This window comes from Phyllostomus hastatus, unplaced genomic scaffold, assembly GCF_019186645.2.
Source record: "Phyllostomus hastatus isolate PE091 unplaced genomic scaffold, TTU_PhHast_1.1 phas_scaffold_345, whole genome shotgun sequence".
Taxonomy (NCBI): Eukaryota; Metazoa; Chordata; class Mammalia; order Chiroptera; family Phyllostomidae; genus Phyllostomus; species Phyllostomus hastatus.
Window position 1 is genome coordinate 17717024 of NW_025334024.1, and position 18332 is coordinate 17735355.

General features: G+C 58.1%; 2 protein-coding genes across 3 annotated transcripts; one reads left to right on the forward strand and one right to left on the reverse strand.

Annotated features, from left to right (window-relative positions):
- The first annotated feature begins 1262 nt into the window (after window positions 1-1262).
- Window positions 1263-16044, forward strand: FHOD1 (formin homology 2 domain containing 1). Of its 2 annotated transcripts, XM_045819032.1 has the most exons (24): window positions 1263-1522; window positions 8107-8213; window positions 8565-8629; window positions 8962-9029; window positions 9100-9205; window positions 9287-9381; window positions 9650-9761; window positions 9848-9942; window positions 10056-10199; window positions 10313-10455; window positions 10537-10701; window positions 10830-10853; window positions 11239-11292; window positions 12140-12255; window positions 12343-12947; window positions 13262-13417; window positions 13642-13824; window positions 13905-14024; window positions 14101-14262; window positions 14671-14861; window positions 14950-15142; window positions 15224-15386; window positions 15467-15667; window positions 15740-16044. In XM_045819032.1, exons 1-24 carry the CDS (start codon window positions 1322-1324, stop codon window positions 15820-15822), a joined length of 3552 nt encoding a protein of 1183 aa, XP_045674988.1. In that variant the 5' UTR covers window positions 1263-1321; the 3' UTR covers window positions 15823-16044. The 2 variants fall into 2 exon arrangements, with proteins under 2 accessions (XP_045674988.1, XP_045674989.1); XM_045819033.1 differs by lacking the exons at window positions 10830-10853; window positions 11239-11292.
- A 107-nt stretch (window positions 16045-16151) lies between these two features.
- On the reverse strand, window positions 16152-18316 carry TMEM208 (transmembrane protein 208). Its single transcript, XM_045819034.1, has 6 exons — window positions 18207-18316; window positions 17498-17593; window positions 17010-17069; window positions 16792-16928; window positions 16545-16629; window positions 16152-16445 (listed from the first exon to the last, which is right to left on the reverse strand). Exons 1-6 carry the CDS (start codon window positions 18210-18212, stop codon window positions 16308-16310), a joined length of 522 nt encoding a protein of 173 aa, XP_045674990.1. The 5' UTR covers window positions 18213-18316; the 3' UTR covers window positions 16152-16307.
- Between the last annotated feature and the right edge of the window lie 16 nt (window positions 18317-18332).

An 18332-nucleotide genomic window follows, 5' to 3' on the forward strand; every position in this document is an offset into this window, starting at 1 on the left:
AACTTTTGGGCAGGAGTGGGACATTAGGCTTATCTCGCCCCAAACTGAGGAGAACTGTCTGCACTTCCCATTCAAGTTGGGGGTACCCATCACACTTTTCCCCCAAAACTGAGGGAAACGTGTTCTACCTCCCTCCTCAATTTCCCCAGCTAAAAGAAAATGATCCCATCTCTTCCTTCAAACTGAATAGAATCTATTTTATTTTCTTTTTTATTTTTTAAAGAGTTCTATTTTTATTTTTTAGAGAGAGGGGCAGGGAAGGAGAAACAAAGGGAGAGAAACATTAATGCGTAGTTGCCTCTGGAGTGCCCCCTACTGGGACCTGGCCCACAACCCAGGCAAGTGCCCTGACTGGGAATCAAACCAACAACCCTTTGGTTCTCAGGGAGGCACTCAATCCACTGAGCCACACCAGCCAAGGCAATTTTCTTTTCTTTTTTAACTTTTAGAGGATGATTTCATTTATAAAAAGTTCAAAGACAGACAAAACTAAATATTAATAGTTTAGCAATGCACTTATAGGTGATAAAACTATAAACAAAAGTAAGGAAATGACCACACCCATAGTTACACAGATGTTTGTCGTTATTTTTTAAAGCGTGCATAAGTGTTTCATTTACTCTTCTCTGTACTTGATAGCTCACAATTTTTAAAATGGCAATAAATTGCCTAAACTTGTACAACTTTTCTTTCATTTGGAAGTTTTTAATTTTTTCATTGTTTTCAGTTACAGTTGTTCCACTTTTTCCCCCTTTGCTCTCCACTGCCCACCCCCGACCCCTGCTCCCACAGTCAATCCCCACACTTCTTGCTCCAAGTTGAAAAGGATCCATCTCCCTGCTTTCCCCAAATGAGAGGATCCCATCCACTTCACCCTTCAAACTGAACGACTCAGGACCATCTCGCCCCTAAATTGAGGGAGACAAGGTCGGCCTCTATCTGAAGAAATTTCCGCCCCACCAGCCCCCGAAGAGAGCGCAGCCTCACCTCCCCAAGCGCAGAGAAAGCCTCCCGCTCTCTGCGCGCTCTCAGGGCCGGGAGCGAGCTCGGGTTTTCCCGCCCGCCTAGGCAGTGAACTAACGGGATCAGGATCACGCCTTCTAAGTGGCTAGCCGCAAGCCCCGCCTCCGGCAGTGGTTACCCACCCTCTGCGCTTTCCGGGACGACTCTGGGCTCCACCACCGCCCTCGGCCCCGCCTCCGTCTTGCTCCGCCCCTCTTCAACAGTGTCCTGTTCGTCTCCGCCCAGATCTAGTTGAGTAGTCTCTGCTGTGGAGCCGAGACTTGTCCCGAGGTTCGCGACGCGAGCCAGTGGCAGAGCCATGGCTGGCGGGGAAGACCGCGGAGACGGGGAGCCGGTATCAGTGGTGACCGTGCGTGTGCAGTACCTGGAGGACACTGATCCCTTCGCTTGTGCCAACTTCCCGGAGCCGCGCCGGGCCCCCACCTGCAGCCTGGACGGGGCGCTGCCCCTGGGTACACAAATACCCGCGCTGCATCGCCTGCTGGGGGCGCCGCTCAAGGTGAGGGCAGCCAGAGAAAGGTTGGAGGCTATCGAGGGTTCAGGGTTTGCGCCGTGAAAGCCTTTGAGAGGTGCCCCCCAGGGAGAATCTGGAGTGGGTACGCTCCGACGGGAAAGTCTTGGGCTGGGGACTCAAGGTCCACATGGCCCTGCTTGCGGCAACGCCTCTCAAGTTTAAAGGAACCTGAAAAAGGGAGATGGGATCTTGTGGTCTGCACCACCCTGGCTGCCCCTTGAAGTGAGGCCCACCTGAGGAGGTGCTTAGGGTCCACTCGATGCCTGTCTGCCTGGGTAACTGCTCTGGATTGGATGACGGTAGATATTTGGGTGGTAGGGGACCCAGGAGGCGGAGCTGGGAGCGTGTGGACCAGCTTCCACCTCACCTGAAGCAGGGGCGGAACTACGAGGAGGGGCGGACCCGGGGCGGGCCACTAAAGGTGGCGAAGGTTTGGAGGGACGTCTAGAGGTTGAGTTGAATCCTGCTGTGTAGAATGTTGCCACTGCAGGTTGGGGGTCTGGCTTGGGAGTGCCGGAGGCGAACAGACTTTACAGAGTGAGGGGAGTCCTCGAGAAGCGTCCCGGCCTGGGACACGCCAGGCGCGGGAGGTTCCACTGGTGGAAAAGCCCTTTGAGTCACCGCCCCCACCATCTCTTACTCGCGCCACCGCGGGCGGGCAGCTGGAAGGGAGGAGGCGGGCCAGGCTAATTTTAAACCGCTGTCCTGCCCTAGTTTGCCTGCACCCCGGAACCGACTCGTGCACAGTACCAGGAAAGGCCCTTTTCCAGATGGCGGGCCCTAACTCTCCTCCGGCTCGCTGCACTCGACCCCCCGCAGGCAGCCCTTTCCGGCGCGCCGGGTTTCCGGGCTAGGACTCGGGGAAGTGCACTACCACTTCCTAGGCTTCCCAGTCAGCCAGTCTGCACTAAGTGGTGCGGGAAAGGAGAGGGATTCGGTGAGGGTGCCCTCCCCTGCTCCCAGCCTTAGCTGGGTCGCCGGGTTGCGCAAACTTGCCTCCCCCCGCCACAAGGCCCGGGGTCTCCCTTGGAATGTGCCCCGGGCGCCGGCCCCCAGCCTACATTCCTCACGCTAAGGGCCAGCCCCGCCTCCGAGCTCGGGAGGGAGAAGTGGTGACTATTGGCGTGGGGAGTGGTGCACGTTCCGGCAAAGCCCGGGATTCAAGACCACGACTTGAAAGTGGCGGTACCCTGCTCACTCCAGTTTTGATGCAACAACCCACCCCGCTCCCTGCCCTGCCCTGCCCTGGTGGAAGGGGTAAACTGAGGTGGGCCTGAAAGAAGCACGTCCAGCCTGAGGCCACCTCCTATGCAGGTTGGGTGCTGGAGAGAGAAGGGTGCTGAAGTGAGGCCAGGGTCCTGGAACTCCTGGTGCTGAAATAAGCCTGGAGCACTAAAGAGAACACAGTATTCCTTTCACCCCACCCCCACTCTAGGATGGGACTTAACCCTGGCATCCCTCTTTCTGATTAGGGGCAGGTTTGAGAGGTCAGCTACAGGAAGGAGGCTCAGAACACCCCCACCCCCCACTTAAGGACCCATCTCCTTACCCTACCAAGTGCCCTGCCCTCTTCTCTGCTTCTAGCGAAGGACACTACTGAACCCTGCCAACTCAGTCCTTCTGCTTTCCTCCCTTTCGGGATCTCCCACCTGGTATACCTAAAGACTGCCCTATGCCCCACAGGCAGGGTATGGGGGTGGACACACTGGGTTACCATAGTGCTCCGGGCCAGGACTCCCTGGGGCTGGCAGCTCTGCCAGCAATGGTCAGATGCACTGTGATGTGCTCATCCCAAATATAAACTGTGACCACAGCCCCAGAATAGAAGGCTGGAGGAAGAAGGCTGAGAATAGGGTAGGGGCAGAGACATCAGAGAGCTGAGAGAGGGGGAGCAGGGCCCCTCCTTGCAGGAAATGTCAACAGCTGGTTCCTCCCCTCGTCCTATAAGTGGGTGCCCCAGGGGCACAGACATGACTCAGGCCTGCCTTGAGAGCCCCTGTGCAGGGCTGTAGAGCAGGAATACGAGGAAGGGGTTTTGTACTCCCGGCTTCATCCTCTGCAGAGTTGTCCAGCAGAGGAACAGGATACAGCCATCTCTGCCCTCCTGCTCTGGGCACTGACCCCCATCATCCCTGCAGACCCTGCCTCCTCCCTGGGGATGTGCAGAGGCCCAGCCTTCTTTCTCTCTGGGGCTCCACCCCACACAGCCCATTGGGCTAGGCCTGCCTCTTGAGTTCCCCTGGGGTTTCCTTTATAAAGGACATGGAACTTTCAGATCTGTGAGGGCCTTGCTCATTTCCTCCCAGTCTAGGAGGAAGCTCCTGGCCACAGCCTCTGACTCATCTCCTGGCCCTGGGTGGGGGGTAGGCAGGGCTCTGGCAGTGCCTTGGACCATGCCTGATGTCCCCAGGGGAACTCAGAAATATCTATCTTCCCTCTATTGCCAGAACCTCAGTCAGCTCAGGGTCTTGCTCTTGCCCCAGGGGAGAACCTGCCTCTCCCACTCTGTGGCTCTTCTCCTTACCCAGAGCCTGCCTGTCCCACAATGCCTGCTACAATTTGCCCTCCTGGGTGCTACCTCAAGAGCTCTTCCCTTACACGCAATGGCCCTGCCATGTCTGGGATAGCGCTGACCTCTCCCTGGGCTCAGGGCAGAGGGACCTGGGTGCTGCTCTGACCCTGAAGCAAAGGCCAGAGGAGCCCCCTACCCCTAGCAGCGGAGATAGCCCTAGAAATCTGTCCATTACCAGCAAACTTTGTTTCCCCAGTATGGTTAAAGATCACGGTAGGACAGGAGTTGCACTGTCTTGGAATGTTTCCTAACTTTGCCCCCTCCTTGCTCCAGCCTCAGTTTAGCCTTCAGAAACAATTATGGCAAGGGCGCTTATGTGTGAACTTGACCTGCTAGGACAGGGTCAACTGGAAGGGGACAACTGGAAGGGTCCCAGAGGATTCTTAAGGGCAAGATGGAGTGCTCTGGCACATCCGATTTGCCGGTCACTGTGGACTGGGGAGCTGGGGCTGCAGCCTGGTGAGGGACCCCAGGACCTAAGTCCCGGCAGAGGCAGGCACTATTACCCCAGCATGTATGGTGTGTGTGTGTGTTCGTTAGCCCTCCCTCGCTGCAACTGGGAGGACCAGTTTGGGGTATTTGCAGATTCCGGAAAGCTGAGGGGCCACCTTCAGCTCTTGGCAACCCTACAGGCTCCAGCCTTCACCCCACCTCCCTTGCAGGGTTCCCTGGAGCGGTTCCAGAGAACATCTACTTAAGATGTAGGTCAGTTAGCCCTGGCACCATTCCTGGTTGTGCAACCTGGTGCAAATTCTGTACCTTGGTCTCCTCACCTACAAAATGGTTATCGGGATCAAAGGAACTGGAAACTAGGCAGCCCGGTGCATGACACAGAGGAGGCATGACAAAAGTGGGTGTCCCTCCTCAGGGGCCATCCATGTCTCATCCAGGAAGTCAAGGTCTAGTTGGAGACCCAAGGTAACAGGAAAGGAGGGGCATCAGAGCACAGGGTCTTGTGTTTGGAGGAGAAGATAAAGGCAGTTTGCAAATTATTTCCTTAAACAAGGGTCCTTCAGCATATCCTTGTGTCCTCTCCGCCGTCCTCCTTGTACTCTGCCCCTGGCCTGTTCATGCTCATCCAATTACACTGCTATGGAAACATGGGGGAGTAGACATCAGGGCCCCCTAAGCTTAGCCCTGCACATCAAATCATATGTAACGAGTTGCTTGGGGCTGCCAGAAAAACCTGAGCCCAGAGAATCAAAAGGATAGGGTTCTGGAGACTGAAGTGAGGGGCTGGGCCTGGGAAGAATGGGGGAGGGACACCACCCCAGAAGGGAAGTGTGGAAGACGAGAGCCAGGAGGGAGTCAAGGATGCAGACCCACTCTGACCCTGTGCTGACCCTAAGCGCTGTCAGCAGGGACCAGGGTTCGGGCTTACTCAAGCCTGGCGCAACCCCAGGGTGTGAGAAACAAGGCCCAGAGGTTTGGCTCTCAGAAGGGTGACCCCAGGAAGGGGCCAGGGCTGCGAGGGACAAGCACCACTCAGCTGGCAGGAAGTCTCTGCTCTTTGCCGCTTGCCGGGACAAAGCTCTCCCCAAGACAAATGGCTGGAGGAGGGGAACGTTGTCCTGCAGGCCCCGGGCTGCCTGTGACCCCTGGACCTCCTCTCCAGAAATGGGGCCCTGACAGGACTGAACAGGTGACATGCTTAGGGGAGCAGCTGCTACCACGAGGGTTTAGACCTGCTCATCTGAGGAGGCTGGGGGTGATGAGCGCTTAAGTCTTCAGGATCCTGCCCCCACCTGGAGGCAGGCATCCAGGTATCCTGCCCACCCGGGATGAGAGCGTGCAGGAGGGGAGGGGAGCAGGCTGGGCCTGAGCTTTCTGTGGGTGTGCTTCTTGGGCCTGTGGCTGGCCAGTGAGCGTATGTATACCTGACCGTACACCTGGGTATGTAAGCAGTTACCGGGTATAATCTGATCACCCCTCCAGTGTTTATCTTTACACCACTCCACTGCTCCCCTGGCTTGGCACCCTTGGCACCCTTGTGCTTCTGCATTCATTTGCGGCCTTTCTCTGAGTCAAGCCTGCCTGCCTGCCCAACCCAACTGGAAAGCAGGGAAGGCAGAGGCAGTGTCTCATTCCCTGCTACATCCTCAGCACCTAAAACCAGCCCAGTTCATGAATGTTTCAGTGAATGAGCTGTTCTATACGTGTGTGATTTGGGGGATCCCTGAGGGAGGCTGTGGCCCTGGGGGAGATATGTTTCTCTAAGGTCCCAGAAGGAGTTGCAGCTGCTCCTGGGTGGGGGTGGGGAGGGTAGGCTGCTGAGTCATGCTGTGGGAAGAGGGCTCAGGGGGACTGTGGGGCTGCCCTTGACTGAGCTGGCTCTGGATAAAGTACCCCAGCCCTGGGGCCTTGCCCCCATCTCAGTTCTGTCCCCAGAAGGCCCTGGAGAAGATTACTCTGCTCCTAGGGACGGGAGAGAGGCCAAGCTAGCCCAAGAGGAGGGCAGGCAGCCAGACAGGAAGTGGGACAGAAAACAGGCTGAAGTATTTGTCCTGTGTCCCATGTCCCATGCAGTGGGGGGAGGTGGTTACCCAGGGGCCTCATAGGAAGGGCCTGAACTGCCAGGAAGGAGCTGGGTCAGCCTCTCAGGCATAGCAGGGGTGCCAAACAGAGGCAGGGCCGGGGGCAGGAGCGGACTTCCTTTCCACCCAGGGAACCTAGGGCAGCTGGAAGCCCCCGGGCTCGGTCCCAAACTAGGCAGGGCTGACAGAACACCAGGGCAAATGTGGGGTTGACTTTCCCAGTAAGATGGAGGCCAGAGGCCCCCTGACTCTGCAGAGGGAGGCTCTCCCTGGGTCACGGCACCTCAAGGAGTGGGGCCACTCAAGTCAAGGGGACTTTGCTATGGAGGAGGTGTGCGGGAGAGGCACGGTGCTGCCATCACAGCAGACTCTCCACAGTCACCTTACTAGGCTCTTCTACAGGTATTCTCAAGGGGCCAAGTGTCCTGCCCAGTGGTGGAGGGGAGCCAGGCTCAGCGGGGAGAAAGGCATGAGAAGCAGATACGTGGATGGAGCATGTGCCTTCTTGTTACAGTACAGGTTTCGGGAACTCACTGGAGACTGACTGAGTCAGACCCTAAAATCTGGTTTTCAATAGGCCACTGGGAGACCTGGAGGGACTGGGAGCCTGTGGGTTGGGCCCTGCTCCTCACTGTCTTATCTCAGGGAGAGTCACACACATCTCTCCTAGCTGGGTTTTCACCTCCCAGCATTTTTTTTCCAAATTATAAGAGAAAGTTTATTTGGAAAGTTACAGAAGTACTATAAATGAGCCAGCTGGGCTGCGTAGACTCAGGAAACAAGTCACAGAAGCAAAAGAAGGGCCCTCGGAGCCCCCGGAGAGAGAACGGCAGAGGTAATGGGAAAGGCCTGTGCTCCTGAGACAGAGAATGCTCTGCCTCCCAGCATTCTTAACACTTTCCCCCCTGGGCTTGAATGCTTTGTGGCTGCAGCTTATCACCCCACAGGGCTGTGAACTTCCTCGAAGGCAGGAACTTCCTCCCATCTTCTCTCCATTCTCCTTCCTCATTCATGTTCCTCAGCTCAGCACGTGCTTGGCGAGCAGTTACTGTGTGTCAGGTGCTGCAAGAGGCTCCTGCACCCAGCGAACACATGGTGACAGGGAAGGACACTGACGCCCAGGATATCACCCTGCTCTGGGGAAGGCCTCAGAGCGGGGTGCACACGGGGCGTGGAGTGGGCTGCATAGCATTGGCTAGAGGAGTCCAGAAAGTCTTTTTTTAAAGAGCCTTATCTAATCTGAAACCTAAAGAATGAGTAGCTGTTAGCCAAGAAGACAGCACATACAAAGGGCAAGGGAGTCTGGCACCTGAGAGGGATGGTGCATGAGCACTGCTGAAGAAACGTGTGGCCACAGTGCAGAGCCCGTGCTGGACCCCTGCCAGCACCCTGAGGAGGAGGTGGGAGGTCATGGGGGTCTCCATACACACCCCAGCCCTGATGGCTATTCTCTTTCCCCCTAGCTAGAGGACTGTGCCCTGCAAGTGTCTCCCTCTGGATTCTACCTGGACCCTGAGCTGTCCCTGGAAGAGCAGCGGGAGATGCTGGAGGGCTTCTATGAAGAGATCAGGTCAGAGCTGATGAAGCCAGGAAGACTAGGCTGGCCCCAGCCTCGCTCCCACCAGGGGCTGGCTCAGGTGTCCACAGCCGAGACACCTGGTCTCTGCCCTGGGCTCTGGGTCACATCCTGTTGCCCCAGGGAACTATGCCAGGGGAATCCCTGGCCAGTATTACCTGCTGCCCAGGATGGGAGTGGGGGACTGTCCCACATACCTGAGATACCTGTGTTTGCATAAACACTTTTGTCTGGCCAACCCTTGGGCTTGGGGGAACATTTGGGGAGGTCTTTGGCAGCCCTGGTGTGGGGGAAGGGACCCCAGGGAATAGGCTGGGAGCTGCTGACTAGGCTGCTTGATTCCAGCAAAGGGCGGAAGCCTACGCTGATCCTTCGGACCCAGCTCTCCGTGAGGGTCAATGCCATCTTAGGTGAGTGTGTGAGAGTATCGGTGTCCAGGAACCACCCCCACCCAGGCCAGCCGGCCCAGTTTCTTTCAGGCCTGGGCTGGACAGTGAGCAGGAGGGATCAGAGACGGGATATGTGGCCCCTCCCCTTCCTATCCTGACCTCTCCTTCCGGGGCCAGGGCTGATGCCACAGCTCTACTGGGGTGGGGGCTGCCCAGAGTCAGGGAGTGAGTAGAGGAGGAGGCAGGGGGTTCAAGAGAACTAGAATATTCTTTGCTGGGGGCGGTGGTTGTGTCTCAACAGAAGAGGGTGTCAGTGTCCACTCAAGGTTACTATGCCCACCTACCCCTTGCAGAAAAATTGTATGGCTGCAGTGGCCCTGAGCTCCGCCGCTCCCTCTTCTCACTAAAGCAGATCTTCCAGGTGAGGCCCAGAGGTGGGCGGGGGTGGGCATCCAGCCTGAGCCCCCGTAAACTCCCCGTGGCACCCCCAGGAGGACAAGGACCTGGTGCCTGAATTCGTGCACTCAGAGGGACTGAGCTGCTTGACCCGAGTGGGTGCTGCCGCTGACCACAACTACCAGAGCTACATCCTCCGAGGTTAGCCCTGCACCGACCCACCCCCGTGATCCTGGCCCTCAGTGACCCCTTACTGACCTCTTCTTGTTTCTGTGTCCCCAGCAATAGGCCAGCTGATGCTTTTTGTGGATGGGATGCTGGGGGTGGTGGCCCACAATGAGACCGTGCAGTGGCTGTACACACTATGTGCCAGCCAGGTGAGTGGGCCTCCCCCCAGTCACGAACCCTCTTCCCACTGCCTCTGCCTGGGCCTCAGTTTCCTCTTCTGCAAGATGGGCTAGAATGGAGTTAGTCTGTGGCCCCTCTAACCCTAGAAAGCACTTCAATGCCTGGGCCTACAGCCAGGGTCTTTTTGCCAAGACTTTCCTCTCTGGGACTAGCCCCAGGAGCCCCGCCCCCTCCACACCAGGCATTGGCACAGGTCTGGCCCAAGCCCCACTCATACGTGGTGACCCCTCCCCCTAGTCCCGCTTGGTGGTGAAGACCGCTCTGAAGCTGCTGCTGGTGTTTGTGGAATACTCGGAGAGCAACGCGCCGCTCTTCATCTATGCTGTCAACTCTGTGGCCAGCACCACGGGTCAGAGACTGCCCCTCCCTCCCCTGCCACTCAGAGCCCTCTGTCCTACCTTTCTCCCCATGACTGCTCCCCCTTCTGTGTGGCAGGTGCTCTTCCGTGGGCCAACCTGGTGTCCATCCTAGAGGAGAAGAACGGTGCAGACCCTGAGTTGCTGGTGTACACAGTCACCCTCATTAACAAGGTGCGTGTTGAACCAAACACATGGCAACCAGATGCCAGTTCTGAGCTCCTCAGACTCCTGACTCCGGGGGCCCCCACCAGCCTTAGCCTTGCCCTCCTCCCTCCACCCTCTAGACTCTGGCAGCCCTCCCGGATCAGGACTCCTTCTACGATGTGACGGATGCACTGGAGCAGCAGGGCATGGAGTCACTGGTCCAGTACCACCTGGGCAATGCGGGCACTGACATCGACCTGCGAGCTCAACTTGTGCTCTACGAGGTGGGCAGGGCCACCAGGGCCCAACTGGAAGCAAGAGGAGGGGAGGGAGGGGGCGCAGTTCCCCAGCGCCCTGCTCTACCTCAGCGGCTCATATCTGGGCCCACATCTGCTAGAGCGCCCTGCGTTTGGAGGATGGAGACATCGAGGAAGCCATAGGTGGACGGCGGGAGCGGAGAAAGCCCTCTTCTGAGGAAGGCAAGAGGAGCCGCCGATCTCTAGAAGGCGGGGGCTGCCCTGTGCGCACCACGGAGCCTGGGTAAGAGCCGGCCTCAGCAGCTGGGGAGATAGGATGGATGGGCCAGGGGTAGCCCTGTCTCCTGACAGACCCCGCCTCCAGCCCCACAGGCCCCTCCTCCTCCACCAGCAGCCCTGTTACACCTACAAGCCCCGCACCCAGCCAGGTGGGCCCTGCCTCTGGCCTTTGTACCTCCGTGAACCTCTTCCCTGCCCTCTCCGTGGTGCCCGCAGCAGCTGACAGTTCCTGTGAGAGGAGCGTCTACAAGTAAGCAGGGGGATAGAGGCTGCCCCCGCCTGGAATCCTCTCCCTGACCTGTCCCTCTGCTCTGCTCCCTTCCATGGCCCTTCCGCCTCCTCTTCCCAAACGCGTGCTTTCTCTCTCTCTCTTTCCAGACTTCACCAAACTGCTCCTGTTTGGTAAGTGACTGCTGGGCGGTGGGGGAGGTTCGGCTCTAACTGGACCTCCTCCTCCTGAGGCTCCTCTTCATTTCTTTCTGGCATTCCACCTGCCTTGGCCAATGTCATCTGTCTCCCTCCCCCCTACTGTCTTTCCGTCACTGCCTCGGACTCCTGTGCTGCTCTGTCTTTGTCTCTTACTGCACCCTGTCGGGCTTCATGTCAGTCTCTGCCCTCCATTTATAGTTTCCTCTTGTCATGCCTTCCCCAACCCCCTCCTCTTCCCACCGTGGCCGGGAAAGGATCCCTGATAGCACTGCCCAGCTCTGTGTGGGTGTGAGCAGCTGGGCTTCGGGGTGGAGCTGGCACCACAGTTACTATCTCTTCTCTCATCCCCCCTGCCCAGGGCCCCTGAGAGCCCCCCTGCCCCCCAGCCCCCGGCTGGGCAGGCCAGGCTGGAGTAAGTACAGAAGCTAGCCTCCCAGGCCTGCCAGGCGCTCATGGCTTCAGCATTGCTTCCCGCAGCGGGGGTTCCGCCTGCCTGTGCAGCCAGAGCTGGGGGAGTCTCAGGCCCCTTCCCCCCCATACTTATCCCGACCTAAGGACTAAACACTGGGGTTAGCTCCCTGGTGTCGCAGTGGTCCCTGTGCTTCAATAGTGACAACCTCGCAGCTTTGACCAGAGATGAGGACGTGGACTCCCAACCTGCAACCTATTCTCCCGGGCCCTCGGGCCGGGAATAGAGCAGGGGGGGATCTGGGGTGCTGTGTGTTGTGGCGATGGAGGGGCAGCTTAGGGCTAAGGTAGGAGCAGGGACTCAGGGCCACCGGAAGCTGGAGGGGCCAAAAAGAGACTGGATCACATTCATTATTTCAACATAAACTGAGTGCAGGTCATCTACCAGGCCCCGTTCTGGGCACAGGTCAGAGCTCTCGGAAACGGCAGACTGGCCCAGGGAGGGATGGTCCACTGGGACAGCTGTCCCCTTCCTACGCTCCCAGGATCCTTGCCTAGAATCAGAACAATGAACATGAGCAGCAGAGTTGCTAGTTGGACACTAAGTAGAACTTCTTTCTCTCTGGATGCCGACCTGGGAATGCTGGGCTGGCAATGACCCTCCCCCGATGTGGAGGACTGATCGTGGGCTGGCCTCGGGCGTTCGGGTCCTGGGTCTGCTCAGCGTGCATGGTCTGTTGGTGTGCGTCTGTGTGCGCCTGCAACTGGAGGCAACGCCCAGGGGCCCAGCATGTGTACCACCCTGGGCTGGGGTGTGTCGGACAAGCTCACTGACGGGTGCCTCCCCCCAGAGCCCGGTTCCTGGAGAATGTGGCAGCGGCAGAATCAGAGAAGCAGGCTGCACTGGCTCAGGGCCGGGCAGAGGCACTGGCTGGGGCAGTGCCCGACGAGGCCGATGGGCGCCCAGGTGAGTCGGTGTGTGGGCAGAATTGACCCATGTCTCCCTGTTGCTCCACAGAGGGCATGACACTGGTAGCGGCTTCTCTTTTTTTAGATACCCGGGAACTCTGGGGTTCCCCCGAACCAGTCCCTGTACCCAGAACACTCCAGAGCCCTGCCCCCCGAGTCCTGCTCCGGGCCCAACAGAGCTTTGAGCCAGAGCCCAAGAAGCCACTGGCCCCACCAAGTCCCAAAGCCGAGCCCACCCAGGAGCTCCCTACCCATGTCCCCAAGCTCTGCATTGGGGACCTGGACTTCTCAGATCTGGGGGAGGATGAAGACCAGGACATGCTGAACATGGAGTCTACAGACACCGGAAAAGGGGTCCCACCCCCACCACCCCCACCGCCCCTGTTGTCAGGAGCTCCCCCACCTCCTCCACCCCCACCTCCCCCACCCATCAAAGGCCCCTGCCCGCCACCTCCACCCCCAGCTGCCCCTCTGCCCCCGTCAGCGCCCGACAGCCTGGCCCTCCCCACCAAGAGGAAGACAGTAAAACTCTTCTGGCGGGAACTTAAGCTGGCTGGGGGCCACGGAGGCTCCGGGAGCCGCTTCGGGCCCTGCTCCACCCTGTGGGCCTCCCTGGAGCCTGTCTCCGTGGACACCACCCGGCTGGAGCACCTGTTTGAGTCCCGTGCCAAGGACGTGCTGCCTTCCAAGGTAAACGCACCCCCATCTGCAAGGTAACCCCAGTGGAGAGGGGAGGGAATCAGAGCTCGAGGGTCCTAACGGCTGGGGCGGCCACTCATTTCCCACATGGGGAAACTGAGGCAAAGAAGGAGTGGGGATTTGTCTGAGGTCTCAGCAAGGGATCAGCAGAGTTCTAACCAACATCTGAGTTCATCCCAGGTCCCTGGTTGTAGGGTGACCCCTCCCTTTGGCCATTTAGATGGGGGTCTTAGAGTGCCCTCTTAGCTTGTTGCCCCAGCCAGTCCCTTTCCCAGTCTCACACTGCCCTTTCCCCAACCTCAAAGAAAGCCGGCGAGGGCCGCCGGACAATGACCACGGTGCTGGACCCCAAGCGCAGCAACGCTATCAACATCGGCCTAACCACTCTGCCACCTGTGCACGTCATTAAGGCCGCCCTGCTCAACTTCGATGAGTTTGCCGTCAGCAAGGATGGCATTGAGGTAGGGATACCCAGCTGGGGGTGTCACAGGGAGACGGGGGGTCTAGCCCTCTTCTTTGGTCAGTGGGTATTTCCTGTCCCTCCAGTGGTGGGCACGGGCTCGGCAGAGCAGTCCCCGGACCCTGCGGCCCCCACCCCAGAAAGTCTAGGGGAGGAGTCAAGACCAACGCTTGAGGACTCAGGCCAGCACTGAGTGGCCTGTTGGGGTGGTGGCTGTGTCCTCAGAAACTACTGACCATGATGCCCACAGAGGAGGAGCGGCAGAAGATCGAGGAGGCCCAGTTGGCCAATCCTGACATTCCTCTGGGCCCAGCTGAGACTTTCCTGATGACTCTTGCTTCCATCGGGGGCCTGGCTGCCCGCCTACAACTCTGGGCCTTCAAGCTGGACTATGACAGCATGGAACGGGTACCTGGGTCATGGGATGGGACAGGCAGTGGTGAACATGAAAACCATGTAGTCTAAGAGTCCCTGGCTTCCCACACCAGGAAATTGCGGAGCCACTGTATGACCTGAAAGTGGGCATGGGACAGCTGGTGCAAAATGCCACCTTCCGCTGCATCCTAGCCACCCTGCTGGCTGTGGGCAACTTCCTCAATGGCTCCCAGGTGAGTGATGGCACATGGGGGCTGGGGGCCAGGCTCTGGAACCACCCAGGCCCAAGCTCAAACAAGGTCCTTTCAGAGCAGTGGCTTTGAGCTGAGCTACCTGGAGAAGGTGTCAGAGGTGAAGGACACAGTGCGCAGGCAGTCACTGCTGTACCATCTCTGCTCCTTGGTGCTCCAGACGCGGCCAGATTCCTCCGACCTCTACTCAGAAATCCCCGCCCTGACCCGCTGTGCCAAGGTTAGCACCAGCCAGAGGCTCAAATAAGACTGGGCACGGCGAGGGAATGCTGCTGCTGGGGCTGGCTTCCCCCCCCCCCCCCCACCAACTTCAGCTGTTGTGCCAGGGCTTGCTCGGCTGCAGGTGTTCGTCAGGGCTGTGTCCTCTTTCAGAAATGCTTTCCTCTATTGGCCTGGCTACACCTACTCAGTCTTCGGGTCTCAGTTTAGCTGCCATTTCCCCCAGGAATCTCTATTCCCCACTGGGTCAAGTGGACTTGTCTGTCTCCCGCAGCAGACTGCGAACCTTCGGAGGGCAGGGGCTGGATCTTGTCTGTGTTCCTATGGCCCAGGCTGACCAGCCTGGCAGAGGCAGCCTCAGGCAGTGCCTTCTTATTGGGGGACAGCCTGTGGACTCCTGCTTTTCCAGGTGGACTTTGAGCAGCTGACCGAGAACCTGGGGCAGCTGGAGCACCGAAGCCGGGCAGCCGAGGAGAGTCTGCGGAGCCTGACCAAGCACGAGCTGGCCCCAGCCCTGCGTGCCCGCCTCACCCACTTTCTGGCCCACTGTGCCCGACGTGTTGCTATGCTGCGAGTAGTACACCGCCGTGTCTGCAACAGGTGACATCAGCCCGAGAGGCAGGACTGCCACCGCTGTCCCTCACACCCAAGCAAGGCTCACCATCCCTTCCTATCCTGTCCTGCCCAGGTTCCATGCCTTCCTGCTGTACCTGGGGTACACGGCACAGACAGCCCGTGACGTGCGCATCATGCAGTTCTGCCACACGCTGCGGGAGTTTGCGCTGGAGTACCGGACTTGCCGAGAGCGGGTGCTGCAGCAGCAGCAGAAGCGGGCCACCTACCGTGAGCGCAACAAGACCCGGGGACGCATGATCACCGAGGTGGGAGCCCCTTCCAGGTTTTGACCACCACCCCCATGGTTTCCCTCCCCGGGTCCCGGCTCATTCTTCTCCCTTCTCCAGACAGAGAAGTTCTCAGGTGTGGCTGGAGAAGTCCCCAACAACCCATCTGTACCAGTGGCTGTGGGTAGTGGGCCAGGCCGGGGTGATGCAGACACTCACGCCAGCATGAAAAGTCTGCTGACCATCAAGCCTGAGGACACCACACACAGCCGCCGTAGCAGAGGTGGGACCTGTGGCCACTAGAGGGAAAGGGTTTTGCTTTGGGGCCACCTTAGCCTGACCTCCGTCTCTGGCCTCCCTCAGGCCTGGTCCCGAGCAGCTCCCCAGTCATGCCCACAGCAGTGGGGCCCTCCACTGCACCGCCAGAAGAACCCCCAGGCTCCAGTTTACCCAGTGACACTTCGGATGAGATCATGGACCTGCTGGTGCAATCAGTGACCAAGAGCAGTCCTCGTGCCTTAGCTGCTAGGGAACGCAAGCGTTCCCGTGGCAACCGCAAATCTTGTGAGTACTCCCCACACGCCCACGCCCGCTTTATCCCCATCAATCCCCTCCAACCCTGCTCTGTCCCTGCAGTGAGACGGACATTGAAGAGTGGACTCGGAGACGACCTAGTGCAGGCACTGGGACTTGGCAAGGGACCTGGCCTGGAGGTGTGAAGGCGCTGCCTCCAGGATGGATATCTGTCTGGGCCACAGCCTGCATGCAAAAGACTATAGAGAAAGGAGGGTTCAGAGCAGAATTCTGGGCATCTCCTCAACCCCGGGGTGACTCTGTGCCTATGGCCAATGCCTTGAACAGTATTAGCTGTGTGTGTGTGCGTGTGTGTGCGAGCGAGCTCCCTGAACATGTGGAGCATAATAAAGTTTTCTTAGCCAATCCAAAAGCCTTCATCTTCTTTTAAGGAACAGACCACGTTAATTCTATAGCAAAAGGGAAATACCAAAAGCATAAGCTCTTGCCTCATCATCACCCACACAGCCATTAGTCACATTCTGAGCATTTTATTCAACAATCCTATGCCTTAGACTGCTTTTGGCTCCTGGACTAGGCCCTCATTATTCCTGGCATGGGGCCATGCAGCCTGATAGAGCCCCCCTAGAGCCCAACAGCCTGTGGTCACAATGTTATAACTGTTCAATGGCTATAATCGTTTCATCTGCCGCCGTTCCTGTCGGCGCTGCCTTTTCTCGTTGTGCTCTGGCGCTGGGGCACCATTATCTGCCGTGAACCAAGGGCCCAGTACATTCACCCACAGCAGGTAAAGGGCCCGGCCTGGAGCCTAGGAGAGAAAAGGTCACTTGAAGCCAGGGTCAGGAAATGAAGGAAGGGTAGGGTTAGGTGCCCCAGCCCCTCCTTGGGAGCCTAACAAGCCACGTACCAGAAGCCAGAAGGACCAGATGTAGAGGGAAAAGCAGCTGAGCACCTGCACAATGGCCGTCAACAGGATCACATCCTTAAGGTGCCTGCGGATAGAAGGGAGACTTCAAGAGCCAAAAATAGTAGATGGGCCCCCATTCAGCTCCCACCCTCTTTAAGTTGCAGGCAGCTGTGGGTCTTGGGCTATCTGGGCCCCAGCACCACAGCCCTGGGGCCGCTCACCTGGGCTGGCAGCGGGGGACACTCACTCTGCCATGCCCTGTTCCATGTTGAGGTCCATTCCACCATCCATCAGGGCCCCATCCTCAGAGAAGGCCGCCTGTGCCATTGACCTCATAGAGTGGTAGCTGGCCCCATATACTGCCAGACTAAAGCCCAGGGCCATCTACAGAACAAGAACGGGGGTATCAAAGGCCAGCCCCCAACCCTATGTGCTCACCCACTTCCCAGAATGGGGAACACTTACCCAGGCCCAAAATGAGGCAGATGAGTAGAAGAAGAACAAGGTCACAGAACAGTAAATGGCCTGTAAGTAGACATAGAATCAGGCTAGGATCCAAAGCTACCCTTAACCATGGACCTCCCTTGACTCTGACCATGAGACCAGGCTGTGTAAGGAGGCAGGTTATTTCTTATAGGGTTGGGGAAGCAGGGGTCTACTCCCCCAGTACTCCCCTGAGTGCACAGACTGCTCTGACACATCAGCCTAGGAAAGCAGCCTCCATATTTGGGGTCCTAAGGGCTCTCCAGTCCATCCTCGTTTTGTTGTTTTGTTTTGAATACTCAATATTTTCCCCGTACAGGATCTATTCTCTCTCTCTCTCTCTCTCTCTCTCTCAATTAGTTTTCTTCTGGAGGCTTGACTCTCACATACATCACCGCCGCCACAGCCCCAGCAGAGCAGAGGATTGTGGGACCTTGGGTAGGCACAGCAACAAGGAGCCAGGCACTTACATTGGCCCCCAGTATGATCCGCAGGTAGAACTTCAGGGTCTCTTTGTTCTCTTCAAATATCTGCTTCTTCCCTCTTGTCCCCACTTTGCCCTTGGGCTGCAGAAGGATAATGAGATGCTTGTCAGAGCCCTCCTCAGCAAGGTCCTCCTCATCCTCCCCACGAGCCTGGTTAGCTACCGAGTTCCGGTTGCACTTCGGCCAGTGCTCAAACCTCGCAAAATCCTTGGGATGCCCACCCCTCCTCCAGTCAATCCTGGTTAAGGCTGAGAGCATCTTTCCAACAGCCCTAGAGATGATCGCCTCCTGCACACCCTCGAATCCAACACCAGGCTGATATCGGCGGGTTTCCCTGGTAAGGTCCAGCTTTGGGCTTACGATCAAGGGGAACTCCTGAGTAGCGTTGAACAGTGCCCCTCTATGGCCTCCGCTGGAGCAGACCAGATCTCGGCTGACGCCCACACCCTTCAGGCCCCTCAGATCTTTGGCCTACTCTGGTACTGTTACACCGACGCCCACCCCTACTCCCGCACCAGTTCCGGTTCGGTCCTGCGCCGCTCCCTTCCACCCACTTCGCTCCAGTACAGTCAGGTCACTGAATAACACCTCCCTCTGGCCGACCCACTTCTCTTGATATCCTTCCTCTGTTTTCAGTCTCCCAGCCCTGGGAGAGCTTTGCCGGTGCGGACCCCGCCCTACTCGCCCTCCTTACCGCCATGGTGCGACGCAAATACCCAGCCGGGGAGACAAGGGAGAGCGAAAGAAACCGCAGTCACTAGGTACCACATCGGCAGCACAGGCACTTCCGGTGCAGACCCAAATCGTCACAGCTGGGACG

Bases quoted from the DNA above. Each gene is read 5' to 3' on its own strand.
- FHOD1 (XM_045819032.1), top strand. From the start codon at position 1,322: ATGGCTGGCGGGGAAGACCGCGGAGACGGGGAGCCGGTATCAGTGGTG. The intron at 10,854-11,238 runs GTAAGTGACTGC...CCCCCTGCCCAG, and splicing joins CACCAAACTGCTCCTGTTTG to GGCCCCTGAGAGCCCCCCTG. The intron at 14,025-14,100 runs GTGAGTGATGGC...AGGTCCTTTCAG, and splicing joins ACTTCCTCAATGGCTCCCAG to AGCAGTGGCTTTGAGCTGAG.
- TMEM208 (XM_045819034.1), bottom strand. The intron at 17,070-17,497 runs GTAAGTGCCTGG...GTCTACTTACAG, and splicing joins GGATCATACTGGGGGCCAAT to GCCATTTACTGTTCTGTGAC. The intron at 16,929-17,009 runs GTAAGTGTTCCC...CTTGTTCTGTAG, and splicing joins CTGCCTCATTTTGGGCCTGG to ATGGCCCTGGGCTTTAGTCT.